This window comes from Octopus bimaculoides, chromosome 11 (genome assembly GCF_046866305.1).
Source record: "Octopus bimaculoides isolate indiv1 chromosome 11, ASM4686630v1, whole genome shotgun sequence".
NCBI classification, from domain to species: Eukaryota; Metazoa; Mollusca; class Cephalopoda; order Octopoda; family Octopodidae; genus Octopus; species Octopus bimaculoides.
Genome location: NC_142938.1, coordinates 21414555 through 21442535, shown reverse-complemented (window position 1 = coordinate 21442535; position 27981 = coordinate 21414555). Strand labels below are relative to the sequence as shown.

Sequence of the window (27981 nt, the reverse complement as noted above, 5' to 3'; positions counted from 1 at the left end):
AAAATGGAGCATCCATGAACCACTTCTTCAACATCTATCTTCAGTTTTCCTCAGTCCTCATGTGCTTTTATTCTGAGTTCATGCTAGAAACTTGTTGTCCCTGTATTTGGATAATCTTTCCTCGTCTAAGATCTGGCTTTTGTCTTTGTGTGTTTCTTGCAATAGGAACAGTGGATGTCTTGAAGGAGTGCTGCAGAACAGAACCAACTTCGCTTGGTTAGCTTGGTGATAAGGATGACAGTATTTTATCCATGACAGAAGTTACTGAATTATAATAGAGGCATAAAATATAAGAGTCAAATACTGTCATTTAAAAACTATTTTTTTTTCTCAAACATTGACAAAAGGAAGCGTAAACTAGAAATTTAAAAAATTTTATTTTTGAAAAAGAACAATGAACAATATAATAAAAAAGTACTTAACTGTGGTTACTAAGTAACAATACTGTAAAAATAACTCAACTTAGAAAAGGAGTTGGAATATTGTTCAAGTAACTCAACCAGTAGAACAAACGTATATACACTATAAAATAACTCAACTTGAAAAAGGAGTTGGAATATGGTTGAAGTAACTCAACCAGTAGAACAAACGTATATACACTATAAAATAACTCAACTTGAAAAAGGAGTTGGAATATGGTTGAAGTAACTCAACCAGTAGAACAAATGTATGTACACTATGTACAGGTATTGCAGGAGATGGTTGTTTTAGTCCTTAAAATGTAAATACGATCGCAAGAATAGATGTTAGGGTCTCTAGAATACAATTATGATCAAAAGATAGATGGTATTGTCTGTACAGTGTAGCTCACGTGATTGGGGTTATAAGGTGTACAACAAAATTATGATCACAAAAGATGTTGTAATCTGTACAATATAATTATGACCACAAAAGATGTTACAGTTTATACAATGTAGTTCTGAACACGAAAGATGTTACAGTTTATACAATGTAGTTCTGAACACGAAAGATGTTATAGTTCCTACAAAGTAGTTATGGATCACGGAAGATGTTATAGTCTCTACAATGTAATTATGGTCACAAAAGATGTTAGAGTCTGTACAATATAGTTATAATCACAAATGATGTTATAGTCTGTACAATGTAGTTATGACCACGTGATTGATGCTATAATTTGCACACTGTTGTTACGGCCCTAAAATTGATGTCATACGCTTGACAGTGTATATATAACCAAGACCTGATTGTTAAAGTCTGTTCGAAGTAGTTGCGATCAGGATATAATTGGTATAGTCTCCACTGCAATATTTAGATCAGGAGATAGTGGTCATTATTATCTCTACTGTATTATGTGAGATCGAATGTTGATGGTTGTAGCTTCGATCATATTATTCATACCAAAAGAAGTATTTTATTTTCTTGATGTTATTTGCGGGAAGAAATAGCTCTTTTAGATTTCATTATTGTTTGTAAGACATGAAACTGGTAGCCCAATCCTGGTTCTTGAAAACTTTCGATGTTGTCAGCTGGAGGAGCTTGATGTTGAAAATAGTCACAAAGTTATTTTGTAATAGATGGTTCATACAGTGATATTCTTACATCCTTCAGGAGATTGTTGTAGGCGTTGTTGTTGTTGCAAAAGCTATCCAATATTCTCTCCGAAGGAGGGGATTGTTTATGATAGTTGACCATGTTATATTTAGCAGACCAATGGCTGTTAATGAAGTATATCAATGTTACTTTTAAATGACGCTGGTTGTTGTTAGGTATTAGCCCTGGGACGGAGTGTTTAAAGTATCCATGTTATTGTGAACAACAGCTGGGTATTGTACATATAGCCTTCTTGCTATTGATAACAGTAGCTGGTATGTGTTGGTGTAGCTACAAGAACTGAATGTGACAAGTCGTCTCCATGTTGTTGCTAACAAGAGATGGATGTTAGAATTGAAGTCTCCATGTTAAATGTGCACAACATTTCATTGTTAGATATAATTTATGTAGCCTTCATGTTATTGATAACAGTAACAATGTGTTGATGTAGCTAAATTAATTTTAGCAGCGAGTCGATATTGTAAAGTCAGTGAGGTGTATAAATCAGGACTTGTAATAAATGCTGTATGTAGGATCTTCAGTACATGGCAAGGTGTTATAAACACCCTCTAAGTTAACGCAGAAACATTTATTGCTGTTATAGTATTAATATTAAAAATTATTTACAGCATAAACTGGTTGTATATGTATACTTATGTTTATTTTCAGAGGAGATGGAAATTTTAATTCTAAAATATGTTAGTTTTTTGCCCAAGTTAAACTCAATATGAATACTGCGTCATTGTTATGGTGAACAATTGCTCAATGTTGGTATAGAAATATTGTCTTCATATTATGGCGAACAATTGCTGTCTGTTGGAGCAAGAAATATTGCTTTCATATTATGGTGAACAATTGCTTTCATATTATGGTAAACAATTGCTGTCTGTTGGAGCACGAAATATTACTTTCATATTGTGGCGAACAATTGCTGTTTGTTGCTGCACAAAATATTGCCTTCATATTGTGGTGAACAATTGCTGGCTGTTGTTGTACAAAATATTTCCTCCATATTGTCGCTGCTTGTTAGGGGTACTCTTCATGTTGTTAGCAAGAGTCACATGATATGAATATGTCATCTTTAACAAAAACTGGATGTTACAGGAGCTTCATATCCTATGTACATCTACTCCTTGCTATGTTCCGTGGATTCTCGGTGTTAAATATGTGGTCTTTCTTATATTTATTTGGAACGTGGTGTTACGGAGTGTTCCTATGTTAGTTTAAACATTAAAAGATATAATCTGACCAATCATTGAAGTTTTATATGCTGTCGTTGAAATCGCAGCTAATCACTCGCTAATTAAGAAAGGGCATTATTAATCAATGTAGCCTGACATATACCGTCAGGATAAATGAGATTGGAACAACTTTGATCAAGGTCAGCCAACATGTGACAGGGTTGATCTCTACTAAAACAACATCTACAATAAGCTGTAGGGTTGTTAGTAGTGTTAGTAGGGTTAATAGTAAGGGGAGAGGCCTGTTAGTAGGGACGTTAGTGGGGTTACGGGTGAAGGGAGATGGGGAGTTAGCCCTACAACTTGACTGTAGGTTGTTTAGCCCTCGAAATCAATCCCTAGCCCAGAAGACCTAGCTGTGATACAAGCCATGCCAGCCACACTCATCATTTCAGTAGACCCCTGACTTCACTCCTTAATGTGGCCTTCTTTTTAGATGTTATTTAAGAGAGATTTCGCTTCTATATTTGTTGGTTAGCTGTAGAACTATTTATCCTGCAACACTCGCAGCCATTTACTCATTGTTATATTTAACAACAGTTGACTGCTTTCGATTAACAGGCTTTGATGTTATACAGTTACACCTTGTTTACATTGAACAAGAGTGAAGGGTTACTAACTTACACCCAGTATTTAACAGCAGCTGGAGGTTATAAAAGTATGTCTCTCATATCACTATTATGTTTAACGGAAGATGTTATAAGGCGTTGCATTTAACAGGAGTTTGTAATACCTATCTACACCATGTTATATTACTCCTCATAAAATATTGTTATAATATCAATATCTGTTCATAGAGTTCTTTTCTCTCCTTTCCAATATTTCTGTCTCCTTCCATCTCTCAAGATCTCAATTTTAGAGTTGTTATCATTAAACTCTGCATCGTTCTTCTTTTCTGTTATTTTTATCTCACTGCTACACGTTGTTCTTATAGCTACAGTCTGTTATCTCGACATTAGCCTTTTATATAACTGTTATCAATGTTTCTTTTAGATCTCTTGTTTGTACATATGGTTTTATCATTGCTATAACAGTTCTCTGTTATCATTTAACTTTTCACTCTCTTCAACAAATATTTTCTCCACTGTTGTTCTTTTAATATAATAAATTGTATCGTAATTAGCGTCATTTTCCCTTCAGTTTTTGGTCAACATCATTCTCAGTGAATTCACTATCGTGTGACAATGAAAGTCACATATTACCGTGAAGGTGGTCATGAGAAGAATCCGATGATCCTAGGATATATCACATTTGCTTTAGTAGATGTATAAACACTGCTTTATGGTTGTAATCTGGAAGAAAACGAAGAATAAAAACACTATGAAGAGAGAAAAGACAGAAACAAATTCCTTCATTTTAATTATTGCAGTTTCAGATTTTATAACTTATTTTCTTATTGAAACTTCAATAGATGTTGTAGATTTTGTACTAAGGTGGTGTGTGTTGAGCTGTGTAGTTGTAGACATGTGTGGTGTTTGTTGATGTGTTGCTGTTGTTGTTCTTGGTGGTGGTGGTGGCAGCTGTTGCCGCAGCGGTGGCTGTCTAATCAATATAACATTTATAACATTTATACTTACATCCTCCACGTCTAATTCATTCTTAATGATAGACTTTGATCTAGAAATCCCGCATGTCACTTAGTTTCTTTGATGTTATCCTCATTTTCTGGGCTCTAATTCTTAATATTTTTAGTATTTTAGACCAAATCTAATTCAGAAATGTTTTCTGAGTCTGGAAATCAACAAGAAAAAACCAAAACAATAAGTTTATCCAAAAAATTCTTTTCCACAAATAAACTGGGGTTGCGATATTTCTAATGAAAAATAAAAGTTTGTGAGGGAGCATCTGTATGGATTGAACCCTAGAAAGTTTGTAATTCTGGGACCCCACAAAAGTATTTCAGTTCTTATATATAACAAAAAATAGACATTATAAGTGCTTTAAAGGGACAGGGCGTGAGATTAAGTGGGTCGCTTTGCAACCGAGTAGCTTTCGGGGATCTATTTCAAAACGGGGGCACCAGTATTTTCTTAACGAAACACAAACGAAACACTTTGAAACTTGGGACACTGGTAGAATGTGTCATATAAAACATCTTTTACTATTAGTCTTCTTAACAAAAGAACGTACATCGCAAGTTATTCCATGTTAAAGTTGTCGTATTTCTGTAATTTCAACCAATCACTGACGTCTATTCAGCTCAATAGAGTTACTGCTGGGCGGTCATAAAAATGTTATTCCCTGTGACATATTTCATTCGGTTTAATCATAATTTATACGCATATATTGTTTATATAATAAATTACGCTGTGCGTATCTATGTGTGTAACAATTTTAGAGTTCAGATTCTAGAGTTAGGGTTAGTTTTAGGGTTAGGGTTAACAGTCTAGTTAGGGTTAGGGGATTAATACGATATACACCGTTACAGCGCTAACTGTTTTCAACTGAATAGACGTCAGTGATTAGTAGAAATTATCGAAATAAGACAATTTTTTACATGAAATAAATTCGAATACAAAAATTTTTTTCTGTTCTATAACATAAAATAGATAAGTATACGAAGTTTGAAAGTCTTTCGGTACCAAAAACACTACATAAAACATAAATGAAAACTGGTGCCCCCGTTTTGAAATAGATCCGCTTTCGGTTCAGTCCTACTGCGGAACACCTTGGCTGCCTCTTCTACTGTGGCCTCAGGTCAAGCAACGCCTTGTGAGGGGAGTTTGCAGACGGATACTGTATGGAAGTTCGTCGCTTGTGTATGTGTGTGTGTGTGTGTGTGTGTGCGTGTGTGCGTGTTTTTGTCTGCCTGAGTGTCTGTGTGTCTGTGTGACTGCGTTTGTGTGAGTGTTCGTGTAAGTATGTAAGTGTGTCTGCACCCATGTGTGTGTGAGAGAGTGTATCTGCTTTTGTTTGTGCCAACCGCTTGACAACCGATGTTGGTTTGTTTATGTCCCCATAACAAAGCGGTTCGGCGAAAGGTACCGATAGAGTAAGTACCAGACATAAAAAATATGCACTGGGGTGGATTTGGTCGACCAAGTCTTTGAAGGTGGTGCCCCAGGATGGCCGTAGTTCAGTAACTGAAACAAATAAAAGAAAGTTTGAAAGAAAGATAGATTTCATACTTTACCTCTTCATGTCTAATTCCTTAATAAAACCACATTATAAATCCGCGCCGGCGCAGGAATCTACGGACGGCTCTAGTTAGGCTGAAAACGAAAATATTTTTATATGTAGTCAAAGAATTGGGTTGTACATGGGAAGATAAATAGATAGATAGAGAGATAGGTAGGTAGGTAAATAGATAGAAAGTTTAGATTGATAGATAGATAAAAAAATCCGATCAAAAGGGATCGGTAGGGGCAAAAAAAAAATAAGGTATCGTATATCACAGAAAATGTCAATAGTGTAAAATGGGGTAACATTAGGTTTATCCATGGGGAGAAAAGCCTACGGAAAAGACCACGGTAACTTCAGCAGTGAATAGATACATGAGAGCAAAGTGTTCTCTCTCTCTCTCTCTCTTATTTATCTCGATTTATAGGATCATCCTCAAAGAGGTATCGTCACTCGCACGCACCATCTTTGCTACATTCACCCACCTTTTAATGAAACTTTCACAAGACAAAACCTGCCTCTCTATTCTCACCTTCCTTTTCAAGTGGTACTTGAAAAAGTTGATGAGCGATTGGCCACAGAGGTAGGTTTTCGTCTCTAATCCTTTCGCTCGGGTCTACCACACACATTCTTTCATCATGGCCACCAGTATGATGAACACTGCCTTGCTTTCCCTGTTGAGGGACGGTGGCGGAGCAATTTACACAATAGACTCGGCCGACAGGCGGACTCGTCCCACACGTGACAGCAGCCGTTGGCATAAGCCCACAGGTCGGAATCTTTGGACACTGCACGAGTGCGTGCAGAACGGTTTCGTCGCTCTGACCGCATCTCGGGCATGTCGGTCCGGTGTGTCTCGAACCGTGCCTGTACAACTTATCCCGAACGGGTAATGCTTCTCGATAGCACTGCCAGGCCAGGGATCTCTGGTGGTTGTCCATAGGTTCCGGCCCGAAAGTTGTCCTGAACAGGCGGATCAGGTGTTCCTCGTCGACGCCCAAATTCTGCCCGAGATCGTCGTCGCACCTCCCCTCCACTAATCCTCTATAGAACGCTTTTGTGGAATCAAAGTTGCACAAGACTGGTCCCGGACGGCAGAGTTGCTTGAGAGCAATGCGACACTCGCGGTGCCATTCGCCTAGCCTAGGTCTCTGTTTAATCCACGACTGCAGTTCGGCTAAGGAGACGAGCTTACGGAAATAGATAGATAGATAGACAGATAGAAATTGAAATAGATAGATAGATAGATAGAAAGAGAGATAGATAGATAGATAGAAAGAGAGATAGATAGAAAGAGAGATACATAAATAGATAGATATAGCAAAAATAGGTAGGTAGATATAGATAGGTAGTTAGATATTGATAGCTAGGTAGAGATAGATAGATAAATAAATGATAGATAAATAGACAGATACATCTATCATCTCTCTTTCTCTTTCTCTCTCTCTCTGTCACATTGACGATGAAGTCGACGCATGACCGTCAAGAGAAGCTCAACATTCAGGGCCGCTACGTGAATCAATGTCGCGAAAGAAGAGACATTTAGCTGACTGCCAAATTGAAAGTGCACAAAGCAGTTGTACTTCCTAGGCTACTGTAGACCTGTGAGTCTTTGACGATTTACGAACACCACGCACAGAAAGCTAAACCGCTTCTACATCAACTGGATGAGAAAACTGTCGAAAATCACTTGGCAGTCCCAGACAGATCTTCGCTCGAGCTGATCTGTCAAGCATTTGCGCACTGTTGAGGAGAGCGCAAGTCAATTGCTCAGGCCACCTTTATCGAATGCCTGACGCATGACTCTCCACGAAAACCCATCAGGACTTTTAGCAGAGACTGACGATTTCATATTGGCGGCACCAGGTCACAGGTTACTTACCAAAATCTACCAGGCTAACGTTCATGAAAACGGTTCTAACGCTAAATGCAGATTCTGTGATACAATTGATGAAACAATAGACCATCTTGACTCGGGATGTCCTGCGCTGACATCAAGAAGAACAATAACATGGAGAAGAATAAGCACGAGGAGGAGGGGGAGGAGGAGGAAGAAACGGAAAAGAAGAAGAAAAGAAGAAAAAGAAAGTGGAAGGAAAGAAGGAAGGCGAGAAGTTAAGGAAAAAAAAAGACGAAAACGAAAGAACTGAATGAAAAATAATAAAAAGGACAAGGAGAGGGACAAGAAGAAGGATAAGGAGGTGAAGGAAGAGAAGAGATAGAAGGAAGGAAATGAGAGAGAAAAAGATAAAGAAAGTCAAGAAAAAAAGAAAGTCAGTGAAGAAGAAAAGGAAGAAGAAGGAGGAGGAGAAGAGGGGGAAGAAATAGAAGAAAAAGAAGAGGTAGCATCAAAAGAAGAAAAAGAGATAGAAGGAAAAGAAGAAGAAATAGAAGAAAGAGAAGAAGAAGAAGAAGCATGAGTAAGAAGAAGAAAGAGAGGAAGAAAGGGGATGAGTCGTCTATCCTCTTTGAAATCCTGTTTCTAACAAACAGATCTTTGGTGCCGTTCTTTGAGTTGAAGTTTTATTTACTCAAAATTATTCTTAACTTAATCTTTGTACAATACAAAACCTTTATATTTAACTTAGAACATTTCAACATATGTACAGTAACCTCGCGGTTTATTATATAAGCTTTCGATTCCTTCGTGGTGTTTTGCTTTTATAATAAAATAAATATATACAAATTATAATTTCTTTTTTTTTTAAATATAGTTTCTTTTTTTCCTACTAAATATAGGAGTCCTGTTGACTCACAACAACAAAGGCAAAATTTTTTCCTGAGCGACCTTACTGCACGCAATCAAACCCTAAACATAGCACTCGTGGAAACTCATCTGGACCCTGATATAGAGAATACAAAAGTACACGTACCAAAATATTACACCATACTGCGAACAGTGGAGTTGCTGTATCCATCCGTGAAGACCTCACACCCCAGGTCTTACTGTCATACTCAAATTCAGTATCTGACACTCTAATTGTATACATAAGACAATATAATATAGTCATATGTAATACATATCGCCCACCAGATGCTCCAAACCACATAGGCTAATTTGAAGATTGCCTCACATGAATTAAAGAAATCCTTCTGAAACTGGAACACCATGTGAGCGTATTTACGCAGACGATACGAAAGTCTCGCAGGAAATACAGAACACCAGCAATGCTGCACACCTGCATCAAGAATTGGACTCAATTCGCTGATGAGCTGAGGACAATAGTATGCAGTTTACTGTTGAAAAATCTCAAGCCCTGCGCTACCAGCGTCCAAAACTGAATATAAAACTTACAGGGTACACTGGTCCAGAGGGGATTACAATCCCAGAGTCTAAATCCGTGCAGGACTTTGGTATCGACATGAGTGATGATACCTCTTTCCAAATGCACATTGCCAGGATGGTGACATAGTGCAGACGACTGGCTGGATAGATCCTGACAATGTTCAGAACCAGAGAGAAGGAAACCATGATGGTTCTCTGGAGGTCATTCTTCCTTAGCCACCTGGATTACTGTTCCCAGCTATGGTCAACCAACAATGTAAAATTAACAGCGGAACTTAAAAGAATCCAGTGAAGCTTCACAAAGAAGATCGTCTCATTGCAACAGCTCAGTTAATGGGAAAGGCTGAAACAGTTAAGACTCTACTCCCTGGAGCGAAGGCGGGAGAGGTATTCAGTAATAAACATCTAGAAGATCCTGGAAGGGATTGTACCAAATTTTGGCATTGAAAGCTACACCAATGCCAGAACGGCTCGACACTGCACAGTATCAAAGATCCCAACAATGCCATCGCGCTTCAGGACCAGTCACTGCAATAGTCTGGGTTCCAGGGGAACCACAGCTTTTTAATATTCTGCCAAAGAGCCTGAAGGACCTACACAAAGTGGATGTAGGTGTTTTCAGATGAGAACTGGACGTCTTCCTGTCGAGCGCGTCCCAGACGAACCTACCTCGCTGCAAGAGGTGCAAATGAAGGTAGTGACATCAGACGCCCCTATTCATCAAATGCTACATATCAAAGGAGGCTCTCAATAATAACAGTGTAGCAAAACGGCAGTGCACCAGCATGGCCACAGCTCTAAGCTAAAGCTAAAAAACAGAGCACACTTTTGTTTCTGCTTTGCGGATTTTCACTTATCACTGGGGTTTTTGGAATGTAACAACCGCGATAGTCGAGGGATTACTGTATTGTAATGTCGTAAGGTATGCAGAGCGTGTGTGTGTATCTACAGGGTGTCCACAAGTCTGGGTACATGAGATTGCCACATACTTTAAGAAATCATTATTTCTTATATTTAATTGTTTATGTTATGATTTTATTTACTCCATGTACCCAGACTTTGTGGACAACCTGTATATGTGTGTGTATGTGTGAAATGAGTGTGTGTATGTGTGAGATGAGTGTGTGTGTATATGTGTGTGTGAAATGAGTGTGTATGTGTATGTGTGTGTATATGTAAGTTTGTATGTGTGTGTATATATGTGTGCTTGTGTACTGTTCGGTTTTGTTAATGTGAATTTGTATGCGATATGTGTTGTGTTTGTGTATAGTTGCGTTGGTTATAATTCAGAAAACTTCAATCCTTACCGTTTAAGTGGGCCCCTCTTGCGGCTGGGGCAAAATACTTTGGCTTTTTCTGGTTTCCATTCGTTTGAGGTAGCTTCAGGCAGTTCTATTTCAGTAATATCTGGATTAAAAATATCACGATTAAAAGTATCAGGATTAAAAGTATCAGGTAAATATTGAAATTTTAACTGACATATGTATTTGACAAATAAATCGCATTTGATGCTATGGTCATTTATGGTGAAAACTGCTTTGTCTTCGGGGCAATCATGGAGTGTAATTTTTGTGGGAACAAAAACTATTTTGGGGTCATTTTCTGGCAGATCAGCAAATAAATCTGTAAAGACAATTTCGCCGTCTGGTATGCAAATACAGCGGCTGAATAATTCCTTGATTTTGCTTGGCATTGTTCAAGTAACAATTACAATTCAACGAGATCGATGTATCAATTAATTCAAAGAATCAATCAATAATTTATATAATTTCGATAAGAATTTGATTTTCACGTCAATTGGATAGCTAAGAGAAGTGAAAAGTGAAAAAATATTCAATAAACGTTCGTTGTTACGTCATAATCGTCTTGTTGATTATGGAGTAATTAATTTAGAAAGTGGGCGAATTGACGTAACTGTTATTGCATCGGATAGAATGTTCTGCTGTTTATGTCTCAATTCTTTGCGTTCTGAGTTCAATTCCTGCCAAAGTCAATTTTGTCTTTCATAATTTCAGAGTCGATGAATGAAGTAACAATCAAGAAATGGGGTTTAGTCTTATTTCTAACTTGCTGTCTGGATTGTAACATATTTTCAATGGTGCAAATTTGTAATATTGCGTGACGCTATTTGGGCCTGAGAATTGCATCAAGGGTACCTGTGTTTGGAAGAAAGAGACAGTGCCTATGGGCCTGTGGCCTTCGCTGCCGCTTCCACACTGGATTTATTAGATGCAATTCAGATTCAAGTTGCATCTTAAGAAGAGACATGAGCAGAGGGAAAGTTCCAGAGGGCTTATGTTTTGGGAAGGAGTGAGCGTATTAATCTGTGCAGAAGCTGGAGGTGGAGACATAACAATAGCGGTAGCAGGAGGAGAGCAAGGCCACTCCTTGAACTCATTTTATTCTAAGAATGAAAGATGATACAGGATATCAAATTGATAGACGGGTCTTGCTCTGTGACAACGTTTGTGGGTGAATAATTCTGCCTTTGAGAAACAGGCCGAACCTCACTGGCCAGACGAAAGAGACTCAATTGAACACTTCACAGGGAGACGATTCGCATCTCCTGCATATACATTTACCAGCACGTTTCGATCCTGTGTATACAACCCAGATGTTCTCGAATTCTTTAAAAGCAGGGATTCACATTCCTCCAAAGCCACTCATCTAATGCATGATCTTCCCAAGTATCAGTATGGATATACATCTTTTTAAGTGTGTCTTTAAAAGTTGTCTTTAAAATACCTGTGCAGGTTTTCCTTGGTATAGCTCTACACACAGTACTTCTTATGGCATGTGGGTATCCTCTAAACGGAGAAAATGGCATAAATACATATGTGTATGTGCGTATGTGTACATGTATGTATGTATGCATGTATATATATATATATATATATATATATATATATATATATATATATATATAAGTAATTATTTTCAGGATCTAATAAAATTAAGGCATTCTAAAAATAAGGGCACCATGGGGGCGATAAATTAAGTACCAGTGAAATACTTGGATCGATGTAATAGACTAGTCCTCTCCCCACAAATTTCAGGCTTTGTGCTTATAGTAGAAAGTATCATCATCATCATTTTGTATACACAAATTTTACATATAGTTAAGATATATATCCATCACATAGTGTTAATGTGATAAGCATTAATTGTGTTGATTAGAAATAATTTTATTCTTACAGCAAGAGAAAAATTTTTGGTCTGAGTTAATGTTTTAATTTTTCCATCCAATAGGGGAGAAAACCCCTGACATGTTTCTCTATTATTAGCCATTATCAAAGCTTAGGCTTCCTACAACTTGCTGATATATACGATACTTGCTAAGATGTACGTAAAATATTTCAGGATCAGTAGGGATCAGAATAGTCGTCAGAATATTGACTAGAATTTCTCTTCATCTGTTCGAACTTTGAGTTCCGTGTTCAAATCTCGTCGAGGTGAATTCCATCTTTCCTTGGGCGGTGGATTAGCAGAATTGTTAGCCGTTGAACAGGATGGCAGCAACACCTCCAATGATACCCGGGACGCCAAGCCGTATCGGTCTTTAAGATAAGCCTTTCTTTTGAATAACACTAGTGGCGCGAAGACGGAAGATTTGCATGTTTGTGCAACACCCAGTATTAACCCCGCCACGACCTCGCTCTGGTCTTCCTATAGAAGATACAGATATGTGGTCAACTATGACCAATAGAGGACTCAAATACTGAAAAGTAAATTTGGTAATTTCGGAGACCCCCTTCGGTCACGAATGACCATAAGATTGCACCTAGAAAGTTATCCTCCGAGGTACAAGTCCGGGCAAGGTTGTTTATGGAAGACTAGCAGTCACCCATGCATACCAGCATCCCCTCTCCACGCCACCGATATTATCTAAGGGAAGGGCAAAAGCCGATACAGCTTCGCACCAGTGACATCGCAACTCGTTTCTACAGCTGAGTGAACTGGAACAACGTGAAATAAAGTGTCTTGCTCAAGAACACAACACACAGCCGGTCCGGGATCTGAACTTACAACCTCACGGTCGTAGGTTCGATGCTCTAGCCACTGAGCCATGCGCCTTCATAATTTGGTAATTAGTCAACCAATATATATATATATATATATATATATAAGCAGACACTTTGATGCAGTTTCATAAGTGCTTTGCACGAAACTTGTTCCTTGGGTCACTTTATAATTTGTCGATTAAAAAACAAAGCAAATTAAAACCTATCAATATTAGTCGATTTATCAAAAGTAAAAAAAAACCCACTTAAGAACGAGACCTTGACTAACAATCCCCAAAACAAAATACTTAGGGCGCTTATTCTCATATGGAAATAACAAGATATTTATAAACATCGGTACTTTTCCATTTGAATAACGTTTTGCTTTAGTGAAATTATTGCGCCATGTAAAAAAAATTATCGTAAATTCATTTGGTACATAGACTTAGTTTACCATAAGCTCTGACTTATAAGAGCCAGAGTTTAAATAGGTTTCCATGGCACCTATGGTCTTGAGATTACAATGCTTCGCCCCCTGGACAGGATGTTGGTTCGTTGCAGGGTTAGCTTCCCAGCTATCGTTGGGACTCATCTACAGCCAAGTAAAATGGACTTGATGAACGTGAAATGAATTTTTTTTTTTTTTTTGCTGAAGATTATAACGCACTGCTAGTTTCGAGAATCGAAACCTCGACCTAACGATCGCAAGTGCAACATTCTAATGACTAGGCCATGTACCTTTCACTAGACAGTAGCAAAGAAAAATAAATGATCAAGAAAAAATAAAGCATTTCTCTTGCAGTGCAGTATTTATTTATGATGTCAAAACTAAAACAGTTAAGTTTTGGCATAGCTTAATTTCTTTCATCACTTCATTTTTTTTCCTTCTTTTTGATGAGGTTAAAATTGACAGCCTCGACATAATATGTCTAGGCTGATGTGTCAAATGTTTTCTGAGTGATATTGTTATAAATATTTGCATTTGTTTGAAAGAATTTACATTTGTTACCGGTGCTGAACAAATTTAAATGTGTTGTTTAACAGACGATAAGCAAGGACATTTCATTTGAAGAGATACAAAGTAATTTTTTTTTTTTCCTTTTTTTTTTCAGGTGGGAAAGTAAGATTAGAATCGAATCTGTTAATTATTCCAGTAGAGCAGTGATAAAAATCGAAGTAACATAATTTGAAACTTTGGTGAACGCAATTGAAACAGCATTAAATTAATATCGCCATCTGTGTAACATGCTATATACAGCGTTGAAAGGCATGATGCGGGTTTTGCCTATAGTTATTTTAATGTTAACTCCAGGTCAGCCCTGACAAACAGATCTATGATAAAAAAAAAAAGAAAGGGGTTCTAGCAGCGACCTTTTGTATATCTTGGAAGAATTGAATTGTCTAAATGATAATTGTCTAATTGATTAAATTAAAAAAATTGCGGGACTCAATCCCCAGCTATCCTAATTTTTAAGTTAAAAAAAAAACAAAACCTTCCTGGCGTTGACATTTCAGTTTTTCACGGAACTCTAAGCATTCGTGAAATCCAGTTTGGGAAACTCTGGTTTAATGTTTTTTTGTTGTTTTAAGACTTTTAGGCTGTAAAAACCTCAGTAGTAACGAAGACAGAACTGACTCAATGTTCTTTCCAATGATTCTAAGTCTTCCAAAACGCGACAGGACTCCAACAGTTTGATAATTCAAATGCAACACTCATGATCTCACTGTCGTGAATACCAACCCCATTCGATAAACGGAGATTTCTAGAACAATCAAAGAAAGAGAAAGGTGTCGGTCAAGATAAAATAAGCAGAGAGTTATTGAGACATGGCGGTTCAGCTATGAATGCTCTACTCCTAAAGCTGTTCATACAGTATCTGGGAGAATGAATGGATACCTGATATTTGGAGACAGAACCATCGTTAAGTTACCTAAGGAAAATCTCTCTCGGTGTGACAGTTGGAGAGGTCTCATACTGCTCTCTCTGCTACGTAAATCATTTTGTCATGTTCTCAGCATGTTGAAATCTATCAGTCATATAAGAGAAAAATCAAACTGGCTTCAAGAAGTATAGATCTTGCGCGGACCACACTTATCTTGAGGCAAATTATGGAAGAAGAAATCCCACCAGCCAACGAATAAAAAAAGTAAGATCTTTAATTTCGTAGTTTATAAGAAAGCGTTTGACAACATCCATAGAGAGACCTTATGGAATATCCTACCATACAATAACATTCCTGAGAAGTATGTCAGCATCATGAAAAATCTACTTATATTCAAATGTTGTGTATAAACAGAGACAGGTGATACTGACTTCAATCCAATCAGGTGCGAGACGCGGTTGTATACGTTCACCTTTCTTGTTCCTACTTGTTGATTGATTATATTATGCATGTGCAGATGGCTACAAGACCACAGACCTGTCTTGGCATCGATTGCTGAAAGTGAAGCAGAGATGCAAGAAATGATCAGGAGCTTGTTCAGTATCAGTAAAAAATGGGGCTGATCATTAGTGTCGAAAGAGAAAACAAAAAAACCCCAAAAGCCTAAATCAATGAAATTGGAGTAATGGTCAGTTAAGAACACAATCCATGTGGATGAACACTTGGGTAAAATGCAAAACTTCACGTACCTTGACAGTAACATCAGCTGCAATGGAGATGTGGAAAGAGTGAATATCATGACTGGTAAAATAACAGTACCTTTCTTAAATCAAAATATCTGGAAAGCTCACAACATCAGTATAAAGGTCAAAATTCAGCTATTGTCAAGCATTGTCTTCTTTAGCCTTCTATACTGCTGTGAATTATGACCATTGACAAAAGACCACGACACCAATATCTCTAGTGGTCTCCGCAAGGACCCAGGAAGAAAGGGTATCCAAAAAAAAAAAAAGAAAAAATGGCAAGCAGTAAGTGAAAAAAAAATCTCTTTCACGGTCGATGATACAAACTGGTATCAAGGCTTGGCACTTGGTGATGAATCGATAGCTCTGGTAGCCGTATGTTCTTTGAACATGAGGACCTAACTAATTAATTAGGACACGATTTGACAGATTAAGCAGATCTTTTGTTTCACACACCAGATCAAACTTTTAAAAATAATTTGTACATATAGTTTTTCAGGGTAACTACAAAAATCATTATTTTTGGAGAAATTGAAGGTTACAAAACGTTACGAATTGAAGTTTTAAAATTTCAACCAATCAGGTAATGCCATTTTCGACACATCGGACGTAGGAATTGCCACATTCATTCTTTCATTTGTTTGGTGTTCTGTATCCGCGTGAATATGGTTCACGATTGTTACTGCGGAATTTATATGTACATTACCAAGCAAGATCAGTCGGCTCAACTATTAAGCATCACCACCGAGAGCTAGGTCGGAGGAAACGTAACGGCCAATTTAAGTAGTGAAGTCTGAAAGATGTCATTAAAAGGCGTTAACGAATTCAACGGAGTTGAATTACGTGAACCTGTAATTGTGGCCCACATTGCAAGTTTTGGCCACAACCCACATGAAAATTGGCAGCACACTTAAAGCAATACACTTCAGGTTTCTGTAGCTTCCAGATCAATCATAAGAATGGCTACTCTGACGAGAGAACACGGTACTTAGAACAAAGAATTTAATAGAAACGTACAATTCATGGTCAAGAGTCTATCAGTAGGAAAAACCATTATACATAAATTGGGACATTCCAGAGGTGAGTTTTGAAGTGAAAACTGGAACAGTTGAAGGGGTGTCAGCTCCTTTACATAAGGGTGGAGGTGGGTGGGGATGAAAGGAGCAGCCAGGAGGTGTGGGGGCTTATTACACAATCGAGATACAGCATCAAATAGGAAATAGAAATGCAAAATAGATTTCAAGTGTCAAATAATGAAGTGTAAAATAAATACGTCCGCACTGTGAAAAGGTGATGAACGTTGTCAAAGACAGCGTAGTCGAAGTTGCAGAGAGAAAGAAAGATGTCTCAGGAAACATCGAAGAGGGGAGAAAAAAAAAAGAAGGGAGTAATTCTTTAGATGAAAGGTGAAACGAGAAGCAGGAATCAATGTTATTGAAAGGCATTGAAAGATACGAGAAGCGGAAAGGTACTAGGCAGGGTTGCCAATTTAGCATATTTTATGCTAGATCTAGCGTTTGTTTTCAGCATTTAGCAGAAAATTTTTGAATCTAGCATTTAAAAGGGAAAATAGGTTTAAAATTTCATTTAGCATTTTTCTCTGATCATGACATTTCCATAATAGTTACCCTATTTTCTTTTTCCTCCTTTTGTTGAAGTATCTTACAGCCAAATTTTAGTACTACTGGCTATTGTTGAATTTCTTTCACTTTCATGAAACTTCAAATGAAAGCTCATCGAGTTATGAATTTTCCAGCCCACCCCCACCGCTTGGATACAGAGTGGTGCTGGTGGGGAGGATGAGGAGATAACTCCTGTCAGTACCTGAACTCACTACACAATAATGTAAATATGTTGCAAAGAATGAAAGCATGGAAATTCGTCCTAACAATGCTTTATTCTGTAGTGATAAATTTTTATGACAGGTTGACTGATTTACTTTCAGTTGGTTTTAAAATAGGCCTGTTTTTTTTTCATCCTTGTTTTGGATTATATATCTTGTATAGAAGAAAGGAGGTGGCGGGGGTCTCTATATTTCTACTCTTTATTTTTTTTTTCAAGTATTGTAGTTACATTTAATATCTATTAGTAAAACCACAAATATAAGATTGGAAGCGAAATACGTTCCATATCAGAACACAGTTTTAGGATTTCTGCAGATTTTACTTTCCGTTTATAAGTTGGCCACCCTGCATCAGTGTTCATCTCAAGAATTTGTAAGCAACAAACATAAGAATTGTTTATGGCGAATGAAAGATTTGTTAGAGGCAAACTGATAAGTATTTTCAATTTTATATTTTTACTAGCAGCTAAGCCCGGTTTCACCCGGTCAGAGAACGAAGCGAAGAGAGAAACGAAGACATAAAAAAGAGGAAGAAGTTGATACGAAGTGGTGTTTGGGCGACGGATCTTGGTAGAAAAAAAAAAGAATGTCATGGTGAATTAGTAAGGAGAGCAAAGCAAGACTGGACTTACGTGGGCTGGCAGGACAATGAAAAAATTGCGGAGTTGAAATTGGAGCAGTTGAAGTTGCCGTTGTTATCATTGGAGTGCCTCTTGGTAGACAACATTCTTCGTCCTTCCCTCGGGTGCACAAATAGAAAGACCATGGGGACAGCCAACGTACAGTTGTGCGTTTGAGAATACTTGCTCTGTCAGATTCAAACCAACCGCTTGCACTGATTGTCCCTGCGCCTTGTTGATTGTCATGGGAAAGCAGAGTTTGATGGGAAATTGCATCTGTTTAAACTTGTAGGTCGTATCGGAGTGGGTAAGGGACATGGGAGTTATAAGTATGTCTTAGCCAGCGGCCGGTTCACCCAAGATTGTTGCCTACAGAACTCGGGAGCACAATTTTTTGGTAATCATCCGCGTACCATTGCACATTATTGGAGCATCTAAATTCCTTAGCAGCATGATTGGCACGCCAACTTTCAGATGCAGTTCGTGTGCTGGAAGTATGCAAGACGTTAAAATTTGTTTTGACTAAAACACAACCGGGACCCTAAGTAAGGCATGTGTAAAATTTAAATGAAATTAGTTGTGTAGTTCTGGAGTTTTAGGGATTCACACAGACACGCACACTCAATTTATATATATATATATATATATATATATATATAGATTAATCATTCAATTTATTTTCTTGCTTCCCACTACATTATAATGAGCGAAAAAAAAGCAAAAAACAAAGTCGTTCCAGCAAAACTTCCGAAAGGGATGGCTTAAGATGCCAGCATTTACTAAGTGGTTGTGTGAAGTACCGAGTGACCGATCTAAAGCACATTGCAGATGTAATATGTTGGAAAAATATTCTCTTTTAGTAAGCTACTGTGAATCAAAGAAACACAAGGCATCAACTCCACAATAAATGATTCCTCTTACCAATTTTATTAAAACCAAAAATAAGACATCTATGCTTGAAGCAAATTTAGCAACGTTTATTTGTTACCACTCCTCATTTGATAGCTGTGATCACTTCGAGTTATGTAAAAACTATATGTGATAGTGATAGGTCGAAAGTGAAGTTGTATCGTACAAAATGTGTAAATATGAGATTTTCTAGCTCCATATTTTGGAGACTTGATTTCTGATATAGGGGATAGAAAAAAAATTTAGTCTGTTATGAGATGAATCCAATGATATATCGATAAACAAGTCGTTACAGTGACTCAAAACAAAAAGTGGTACATACATATCTCAGTATGGTATCTTTAGAAACGTGATGCAAATGGCATTGTAGATACCTTAAAATTGAATTAGCGAAAAAGAAATTAAATATAAAAAAATTACTGGCTATAGGAACCGACAATGCTAGAGTAACGATAGGAGTCAAGAGTAGTGTTTTCCAGAAAGAAGTCATAAGTAAAGAAAGGCAAGTGTAGTACAGAGAAAAACACAATGAGACAGAAAAATCAACAGTAAAAGAGCGCTGAAGAAAATAAAGCGCTCAGGTATTAGAAGGCTAGGGTTAGTTAAAACTTAATATTTTCATGCTATTGTACAGAGAATCTAAATCAATATACTGTAGTAACATATAGCACACCTCTGTTAATACTAATAATGTAAAGCGGCGTAACATGGCGGATATTGTAGAATACCACACGAGATGCTATATAGCTTTGCCCCACTTTGCTGTGAACTCTACTCTCAAAGAGGGACTAGGTAATCTTCAAGTTTAGGGGGGGGGGGGTAAAAAAGTAAATAAAAATATTCAAGGGAAATAACTGAACGACTTACCAGTATTATCCGTCTTCTTCTAGCTGTTTATAAATAAATCACACCCTAACGTCAATCAAATCACGTGTGATTTATTTATAAACAAATGTACGGAGAATACTGGTAAGACGTTCAGTTACTTCCCTTGAATATCTTTATTTTTTTACCCCCTTAAACTTGAAGATTACCGAGGACTACTTATTGTTAAGGTAGTGAGCTGGTGGAATTGTTAGCGTGCCAGGCAAAATGTTTAGCGGCATTTTGTCTTTATGCACAGAGTTCAAATTCCGCCGAGGTCGATGTTACCTTTCATCCTTTCGGAGTCTCTAAAATAAGTACCAGTTGAGCCCTGGAGTTAATGTAATCGAGTTACCCCTCCTCCGAATTTGTTGGGCGTGTGCAAAAATCTAAAACGAGTATTAATAATGAATGTGTAATGTTTGTGTACATGAGAGAAAAGTTGGATATCAGAGGAATCAGAAGTAATATACAAGAAAAATGATGGTATGGACATGTGATGTATACAGAAGATAACAGCTGTCTAAAGAAGTATAGGACACTTAAAGATGATAGAAACTGTGGAAGAAGGTGAGCTCGGAAGTCATAGGGTGAAGTGTTGATTGATCTCAGAATGCTGAGCCACATAAAAAGAAATGACAAAGTATTACAAGGACTACAATATGCCAGAGAAAATCCCCACCTGTTTAAACAGGATGCATTGATCATTAAAAGGATAGCAGTGATGCAGGATGAAACGTACGTATGACATTTAAGTTTATTACCTAAAATATTCCTGTTAACCCTTTAGCCTTCAGATTACTGTCATATGTAATACTTATCAGTTCACATGGTTTTGGACTAATCATACATTATCTCATAAGTTGGAGATTTTAAAGCGATTATTTTTAGAATGATATTGCAGGGTAGGTGTGATGGACCAGATCTAGCTAGTTTGAATATAATACGGGTAGAAGATTTGAGAGGCATATTTGCAAACATTCAGACAAAGGCGTTTGTTACAGAATTTTAGTTCTTTCTAGCAAAGGAAGGTTCTGAAAACGCCCATAGGTGTCCCTATTTATCCTCTAAGTTGGCAAAAGAGTTTCCTAAATGTAAAAATCATCCACTGAGAGTGGAAACTGCATAGCAGAGTCGATTGGCTTATGGATTATGTCTCGTACACAAGAAGTTTATTACACCAGCCTAATTTCTTCTAAGAGAGGAAAAGACTAAGTGGTGTACACGATTGATTTTGCGATATATTCCTGGTGTATACGATTGATTTTGCGATATATTCCTAGAATTTATTAGAAACGTAGGAAGCAATAAAAAACAAAAACAAAAAAAAACAACAACACTAAACAAAGGATAACCGGAAGCATTTGAATCAAGATGCCGAGACAATCCCAGAAAAACTTTTAATCTATTGCTCTCTAAAGTATTCATACATATCTAAGCCAATCAGAAAACCTTTTGTACAACAACCAGTCATATCTCCCTCAAACCGCAGCCTACCGCCCTAAAAATCCATCAGACAACTTATTACTAGATACTCTCCCCACCCACAAAAAAAAGTGGTAATGTCCTTGATCTTGAATCACAGCTTACTTGTTTAAGGAAACAATTGGGGGGAAAAATGGGACGGGATTATGGTACTTCGTTTACTTTGGCGCTTTATCCTCAATAATTAACAAGAGATGGAAATTGAAGTACACGGACAAACATTTCTCAGTGGGAATATCATTCGATATAAATAGGCCTTTAGTGTATCACTGGCATTTATGTGACGCAAGTCCTGAAAAAGAAAACAACAGCTTTCTCCGGTTGGAGTTGAACTCTGAATAGGAAGTCAAGGAATTAAATTTTGCTATCTTTTCGCCATCTCTATCCCATAGAGATGAAGAAACTTCCACTGGGCAGCCAGTTTTTTTTCTTTTTAATATGTAAAACGTTGCAACAATATATATTTTAGTGTGAGTAAAAATAATATATGTGTAAATATAATTTCCGAGTTAGACAAACGTTGAAGCAAGACTAAAGTGTCTAATAAATATTGTAAAAACTGCTACAAGTTTGTTTGAAATGTCACTCAATATACGTTATCAGGTAGGTTATTTACGCGTCAAGATTTAATTAAACAGAAAAAAAAAATGTTGCACTTCAACGTGGATTCAGAAATAATTCCTAGTATGACATCGAACTGTGAATAGTTCGTATAAAAGCAAAACATGAATACCAAGTGTGAAGAGAATAGATACGGTGGTAAAGCAAAAAGCCACCTGAGATAGTAGCTTATTGCACAGATACAGGCGACAGTCTATAATAACGGCAGTGGCGATATAGAAAACAGTGGCGGCGAAGTAAACAGCATCTTTCACAAGAGGTCGTGGTTCGTGCTGGATCCATAGTATGTGACAGATGTTCGGTACCACAGCACTTATGAATAACAGGGCATAGCCTACTTGTATGGCGTTCCATGAAGCGATGCCCAAACAAGAAGAAATTCCAGAAGACTGATAAGAAATGCAAATGATCGCAATGGCATTGACCAGCAGAATGGCGAACAAGAACCACATTAACGACTTCACGGTTTCCGCAAAAGTTAGCATTTGAGGGGTCACCATGTAGAAAGAGGAATTATCGTCAGGCGTTACACTCGAAAAAGCAGGCCGAGGTGGTAGTGTGGCTCTATAACTGCTGGTGGATGGCTTGCAGACGTCGATACCATGATCATATGGCGGTGGAGGCGGTAGTGTGGATCCATAATTGCTGATGGGTGGCTTGCTGGCGTCAACCTCATAATCAGGCGTGCTCATTACCCAGACATTCATGCGTTCAGCGTCGTAATAATGGTCATTGTCCATATCACTGAGATTTTCTGGAAAAAGTACAACACCAGGACGGCCATCTGAGTGTCCTCGATCTTGTTGCGAAGGATGAACACGTTCCGTTTCACTGGCATTTTCTACTGAACGTATACTGCCCGCTTCTGCCATAGTGTCTAAAGTTTTGCTTGCTTCAGTCAATATACCACCTTCGTCTACTAACTTTCTGCTGTTTTGCTTTGGTCAAATGATTTTATCTACTGCAGGCAACAGATATAAATACGTATTTAAAGACAGAATAAAAGAATCAGATGCCAGAAATAATTTAAATATTAAAAGTGTGATGGACTCGAAGAAAAGAATAAGAAATATATAACGATAATATGAAATCATTAAATGATAAAAAAAAAAACATTTAGTTGTAGTAAAGTTTACTACAAGTTCCATTCCGAACAACGGTTCTGACATAAAAAAAAAAACAATTTCTGACGTAAATGTTGTGACAAACATACGGTGTAAGAATAAATGAACGGTGTGTGTGTGTGGCAAAGATGGGATATAGGAAGCGAAGCATACTTGTCAAAATGTAGTAGAGAACTAAAAAAAAAAAAAAAAATCTGGCAGACGTTGGCCTGGCTTGGTAGTAGATTATGACAGGGCTTGTAACCGTGTTGGGTGGAGATCTATCGCTACTCAATGCTCCATAAACAGCTGGATGAACTATATATATATATATATATATATATATATATATATATATATATATATATATATATATATATATATATATATATATATGTATATGTATGTATGTATATATTATAATGGAGATGGCTGCTTATTAGTTAGGTATGTAACAATTACTAAAAGTACTAAAAGAAAGCAATTATTAAAGAGTTGACCGTCTGGAAATATTTTTATAAATTCATGATCTAAGAAATTTGTTTCTTTATTGCCTACAAGGGGCCGACAAAGAGGACAAACAAACATGTGGGGACATAGAACAATTAGAAAAAAATATAAAAAAACATATGATGTAATAAAGAGTGACGAAAATGATAAATGAAAATTAGCTACTTGCCCCACCTCAAGCAGCATCACTTACTTTCTTCGAATCCTGAGTCTTTCAGTATGTTTATGCAGTAGTTATTAATGAGTTCTTCATATTTTTGTATTATCCGGTATTTCTCTTATGTTACAGTTAATTTTCCAATATGAAAATCCACCCTTGTATTCTTTTATCTCCTTTAACCGACTCTCAGGCACCAAAACCGCATGTTTGCCATCCTTCTATATTTGACTTTCCTTCTAAGTTCACAAATCTTACGCCCTTCTGTCTTGTTTCATTCACCAGGTCCATATTAACTCCTTTGTCACGTGACAACTTGCTGGGGAAGCCTGCTGGAGCCTAGCAGCAGGTATAAAAAGGGGAATTTGACATGACAATCAGTCGGACGCTGACACTCGTTGAAGCTGCATCGAAGAGGCCAGGGAATAGAAGAAAGAAGACATGCACCCAACACCAGAACTGAAGACACCTCCGAAAGGGGGGCCCCGCCACGTCAAAACGGTAGAGGAGTAGGGGCCGAAACCGGACGTGGTTCCTCCTGATGATGTCTTGAGCTAACTGGATCCTAATCCACCAAGGGAAGGTATGTCAGAAGAAAGTAATTCAACAACGCGGGTTAATGAACCGTAAGAACCTCCTGGAAAATAACCATAGCGAGGGACATTCCACAGTTGAATTAGAACAGTCACAAACAGTGAAAGAAGACATGCACCCAACACCAGAGCTGAAGCCTCCGAAAGGAGGGGCCCTACCACGTCAAAACGGTAGAGGAGTAGGGGCCGAAACCGGACGTGGTTCCTCCTGATGATGTCTTGAGCTAACTGGATCCTATAAAGGAGTTGTTGTGGTAGCAGACCACGAAACATGGTTGAAATTCCTAACACATACATAACAATTGGGAGGAGAGATTTGTAATTTCGTGTGTGTCTAATATTCTTTTTTCTTTTTCTTTGTGCCGGCGGGGAATGGGTGGGTTTGGCGTCTGCCGGGGGGAGGGTTGGGTTGAGAGGGTATGGGTGGGGTGGGTGCGGGTTGGGGTTCCCGTTCATCCTGACTTCTTTTCTTTCTCTTCTTCTGTTTCCTCCCTTCTACCACTTTCCACGTTTCTTCTTCTTTCGATTTTGTTGTCTCTTCTATCTTCTCCGGTTCTTTCCGGGTTTCCCCCTGATTTTCTTTAAGTTTCGAAGGGCAGTCCGCTCTTATGTGACCCTTTTGATCACATTTGAAGCAACGAGGGATTCTGCCCTCCACCCAGACTCTCAACACTGCTTCTCCTATGGTCACTGTTTCAACTATTTTTTCCCAAGTATTCTGTTGTACTCTGAATTATTGTCCAGTATGTGGCCTCTCCAGTTACTGGTCTCTATCTTTGTGGCCTGGAGTACGATGAGTTCATCTTCGTTTCCCAGAAGCACTACCACCGTCACCCAAGCCACATGTATTTCCGGTGGGGTTCCCTCCACCCTGACCCTGGAAGTCCTTCTTCCAAGGTATGTGGGTAAGAGGACCACTTTCTCTGTTCTTAAAGGTATCACTGAATGTTCTTTTGCTTTCCTTATATTTTTAAAATGCACATCGATAGTTCCAAATCGGCTTTCTCTGGTAAGATATGTTATATCTTGCCAGATTGGCCTCGGTGCCTTTTCAATGGTTTCCGTTGTTTCATATTCTATTTTTTTTTCTTTTACCGAGTATACTTTATAAGCAATAATTTTTTCCATCATGCTTTTCAGAACTTCCTGGGGTGGTGACAATTTTACATTACCACCTTCCCTGTCTACCGTGTTCTCAAAGCTCCTTAGATTTTTCAGGTCTACTTCTTTTCTTGCAACCTCTGTCGCTTCAGCGAAGCTTCTCCTCTTCAAATGTTCGTCCATTTTATACACCGCTCGTACGAGCTCTTCTTCCGAAGACGATAATTCGGACCCGCTTAGGTCTGAATAGAACGCACTTCTACTTGAAGACATGGCTATCTCTCGTGGAGAGAAAGCACAGCAATTAAACCGCTGCAAAACAGCACAACACAGTCAACAATTTAAACAAATCTTTACATAATTAACAATTTCTCAAAAAAGACCACCTGTAAACGAAGGTTCGATTTCTAAGGTTATTGAATTTCTCGCATATTTAAATATTCATTGAATTCACTGCGTCCATTTCTTCACAAATTTAAATATTCATTGCATTCACTGCAGAGTATTCCCTTTTTATTTGCAAAGTCTCACTTTCTCTTTAATGTTTTCATTTCAAGTTTAATTCGTTATTTGGAAAACCGACAGCTTATTCTATTAATGTATACGTAATCTAAAAACATTATTTATTGAAGACTTTTTAAAATACCCGTATATTTTTTGTAAAAAAACTTTAAAAGTGATTTTGTTGTTATGGCTGTTTGGAACGCTATAAGCCTTACAATAACAACTATCCGGACCGATTTTGGCCATTTTCCTTTTTAACTTAGAAACCACGAGAAGAGCCTTTTCGGTAAAAACAAAACAAAACAAATTTTAATTATTTTCAGAAGAAATGGTGAACAATTCTTTCTTTCTTTCTCTCTAGTCCTCGTATTCATTTTCTAGCATCCTTACTTCCTCTCACCCCCACTCTTTGTCTTCTCCCTCTTAATTGTAGACTTCCTTCCTTCCTCCCTTCTCTCTGCCGCTCTCTCTCTCTCCCTGTCTCTCATCCTGCTTCCTTTCTATCTACTGCTCACTCGTGACCCATGACTAATTTTCCCCATCTCTGCTGTTTAGCCTGCCGGTAAGCATTTACTCCCCTCTTACTATTTTTCTTTTTATTTTTTTAATATCAATTGAGGCTGTATTTATTCCGTCTTCGTCTATCGTTTCAGATTACATTTGCTTACTTACGTACGTCCAACCTATATTGTCTTGTTTGCTGGAACCCTAATTCTTCGTAAAATTTGCGGGTGCTGCCGATATGTGATGTTCTCTATCTTATCATTAGAGGCACAAAACTGAGTATTAGTATTTGTGGTCGATAACTGATGAAGAATTAGGGTAGTTTGTGTTTGTCCTACGTGTACGTTCTGTAGTATTTAATGCATTTTTCATTTATTGAGTAACTGAAGGTCACGCATCCCGACTTTTGTTGACAGTAAGTTTTTATGTTTTTGGCGACTTTACCTTCTTTCTTTCTTTCTTTCTTTCTTTCTTTCTCTGCCTCTCTCTCTCTCTCTCTCTCTTTCTCTCTCTTTCTTTATCTCTCTCTCTCTCTCTCTCTTTCTTTGTCTTCCTCATATTCCTTTTCTAGCATCATTACTTCCTCTCTTCCTCTTTCTTGTCTTCTCACACTTAATTGTAGACTTCCTTCCTTCCTTCCTTCCTTCCTTGTTCTTTCTGTGGCACTCTCTCATCCTCCTTCCCTTCTATCTACTGCCCACACGTGACCTGTGACTAATTTTCTCATCTCTGTCTTTTCGCCACCGGACGCTTAGCTTGCCGGTCAGCATTTTCTCTTCTTTTACTATTTCTCTTTTTATATCCATTGTGGATTCCTCCTAGGCGTTACCCATCAATATGGTGTTTGGCCCAAAGTCTCTATCTATTCTTTCTTCGCCTATCGTTTCAAACTATATTTATTTACTTTCGTACGTCCAACTTGTGTTGTCTTGTTTGCTGGAACACTAATTCTCAGCAAATTTTGCGGGTACCACCGATATACGAAGTTCTCAGTTTTATTGTTAAAGGCATGAAACTGAGGATTAGTATTTTTGGTCGATAACTGATGAAGAATTAGAGTCGTTTGTGTTTGTCCTACGTGTACTTTTTGTAGTATTTAATGCATTTTTCATTTATTGGGTAACTGAGCGCGACGCATCCTGACTTTTGTTGACAGTAAGTTTATATATATATATATATATATATATATATATTGCATATATATATATATATATATATATATATATATATATATATATATATTGCATATATATATATATATATATATATATATATATATATATATATTGCATATATATATATATATATATATATATATATATATATATATATTGCATATATA

At 37.6% G+C, this 27981-nt stretch overlaps 1 protein-coding gene across 6 annotated transcripts; it reads right to left on the bottom strand.

Annotated features, from left to right (window-relative positions):
* Positions 1 to 358: 358 nt before the first annotated feature.
* LOC149133202 (uncharacterized) lies at positions 359 to 27761 on the bottom strand. Of its 6 annotated transcripts, none has more exons than XR_016243614.1 (6): positions 23974 to 27761; positions 15832 to 15848; positions 10506 to 10605; positions 5926 to 6004; positions 4370 to 4523; positions 359 to 4084 (listed from the first exon to the last, which is right to left on the bottom strand). XR_016243614.1 is itself a non-coding variant. In XM_089359633.1 (5 exons), exons 1-3 carry the CDS (start codon positions 18368 to 18370, stop codon positions 5944 to 5946), a joined length of 231 nt encoding a protein of 76 aa, XP_089215759.1. In that variant the 5' UTR covers positions 18371 to 18852; the 3' UTR covers positions 359 to 4084; positions 4370 to 4523; positions 5926 to 5943. The 6 variants fall into 6 exon arrangements, 2 of the variants coding, with proteins under 2 accessions (XP_089215759.1, XP_089215758.1); XR_016243613.1 differs by lacking the exon at positions 23974 to 27761 and adding an exon at positions 18301 to 18839; XR_016243615.1 differs by lacking the exon at positions 23974 to 27761 and adding an exon at positions 17454 to 18289.
* Between the last annotated feature and the right edge of the window lie 220 nt (positions 27762 to 27981).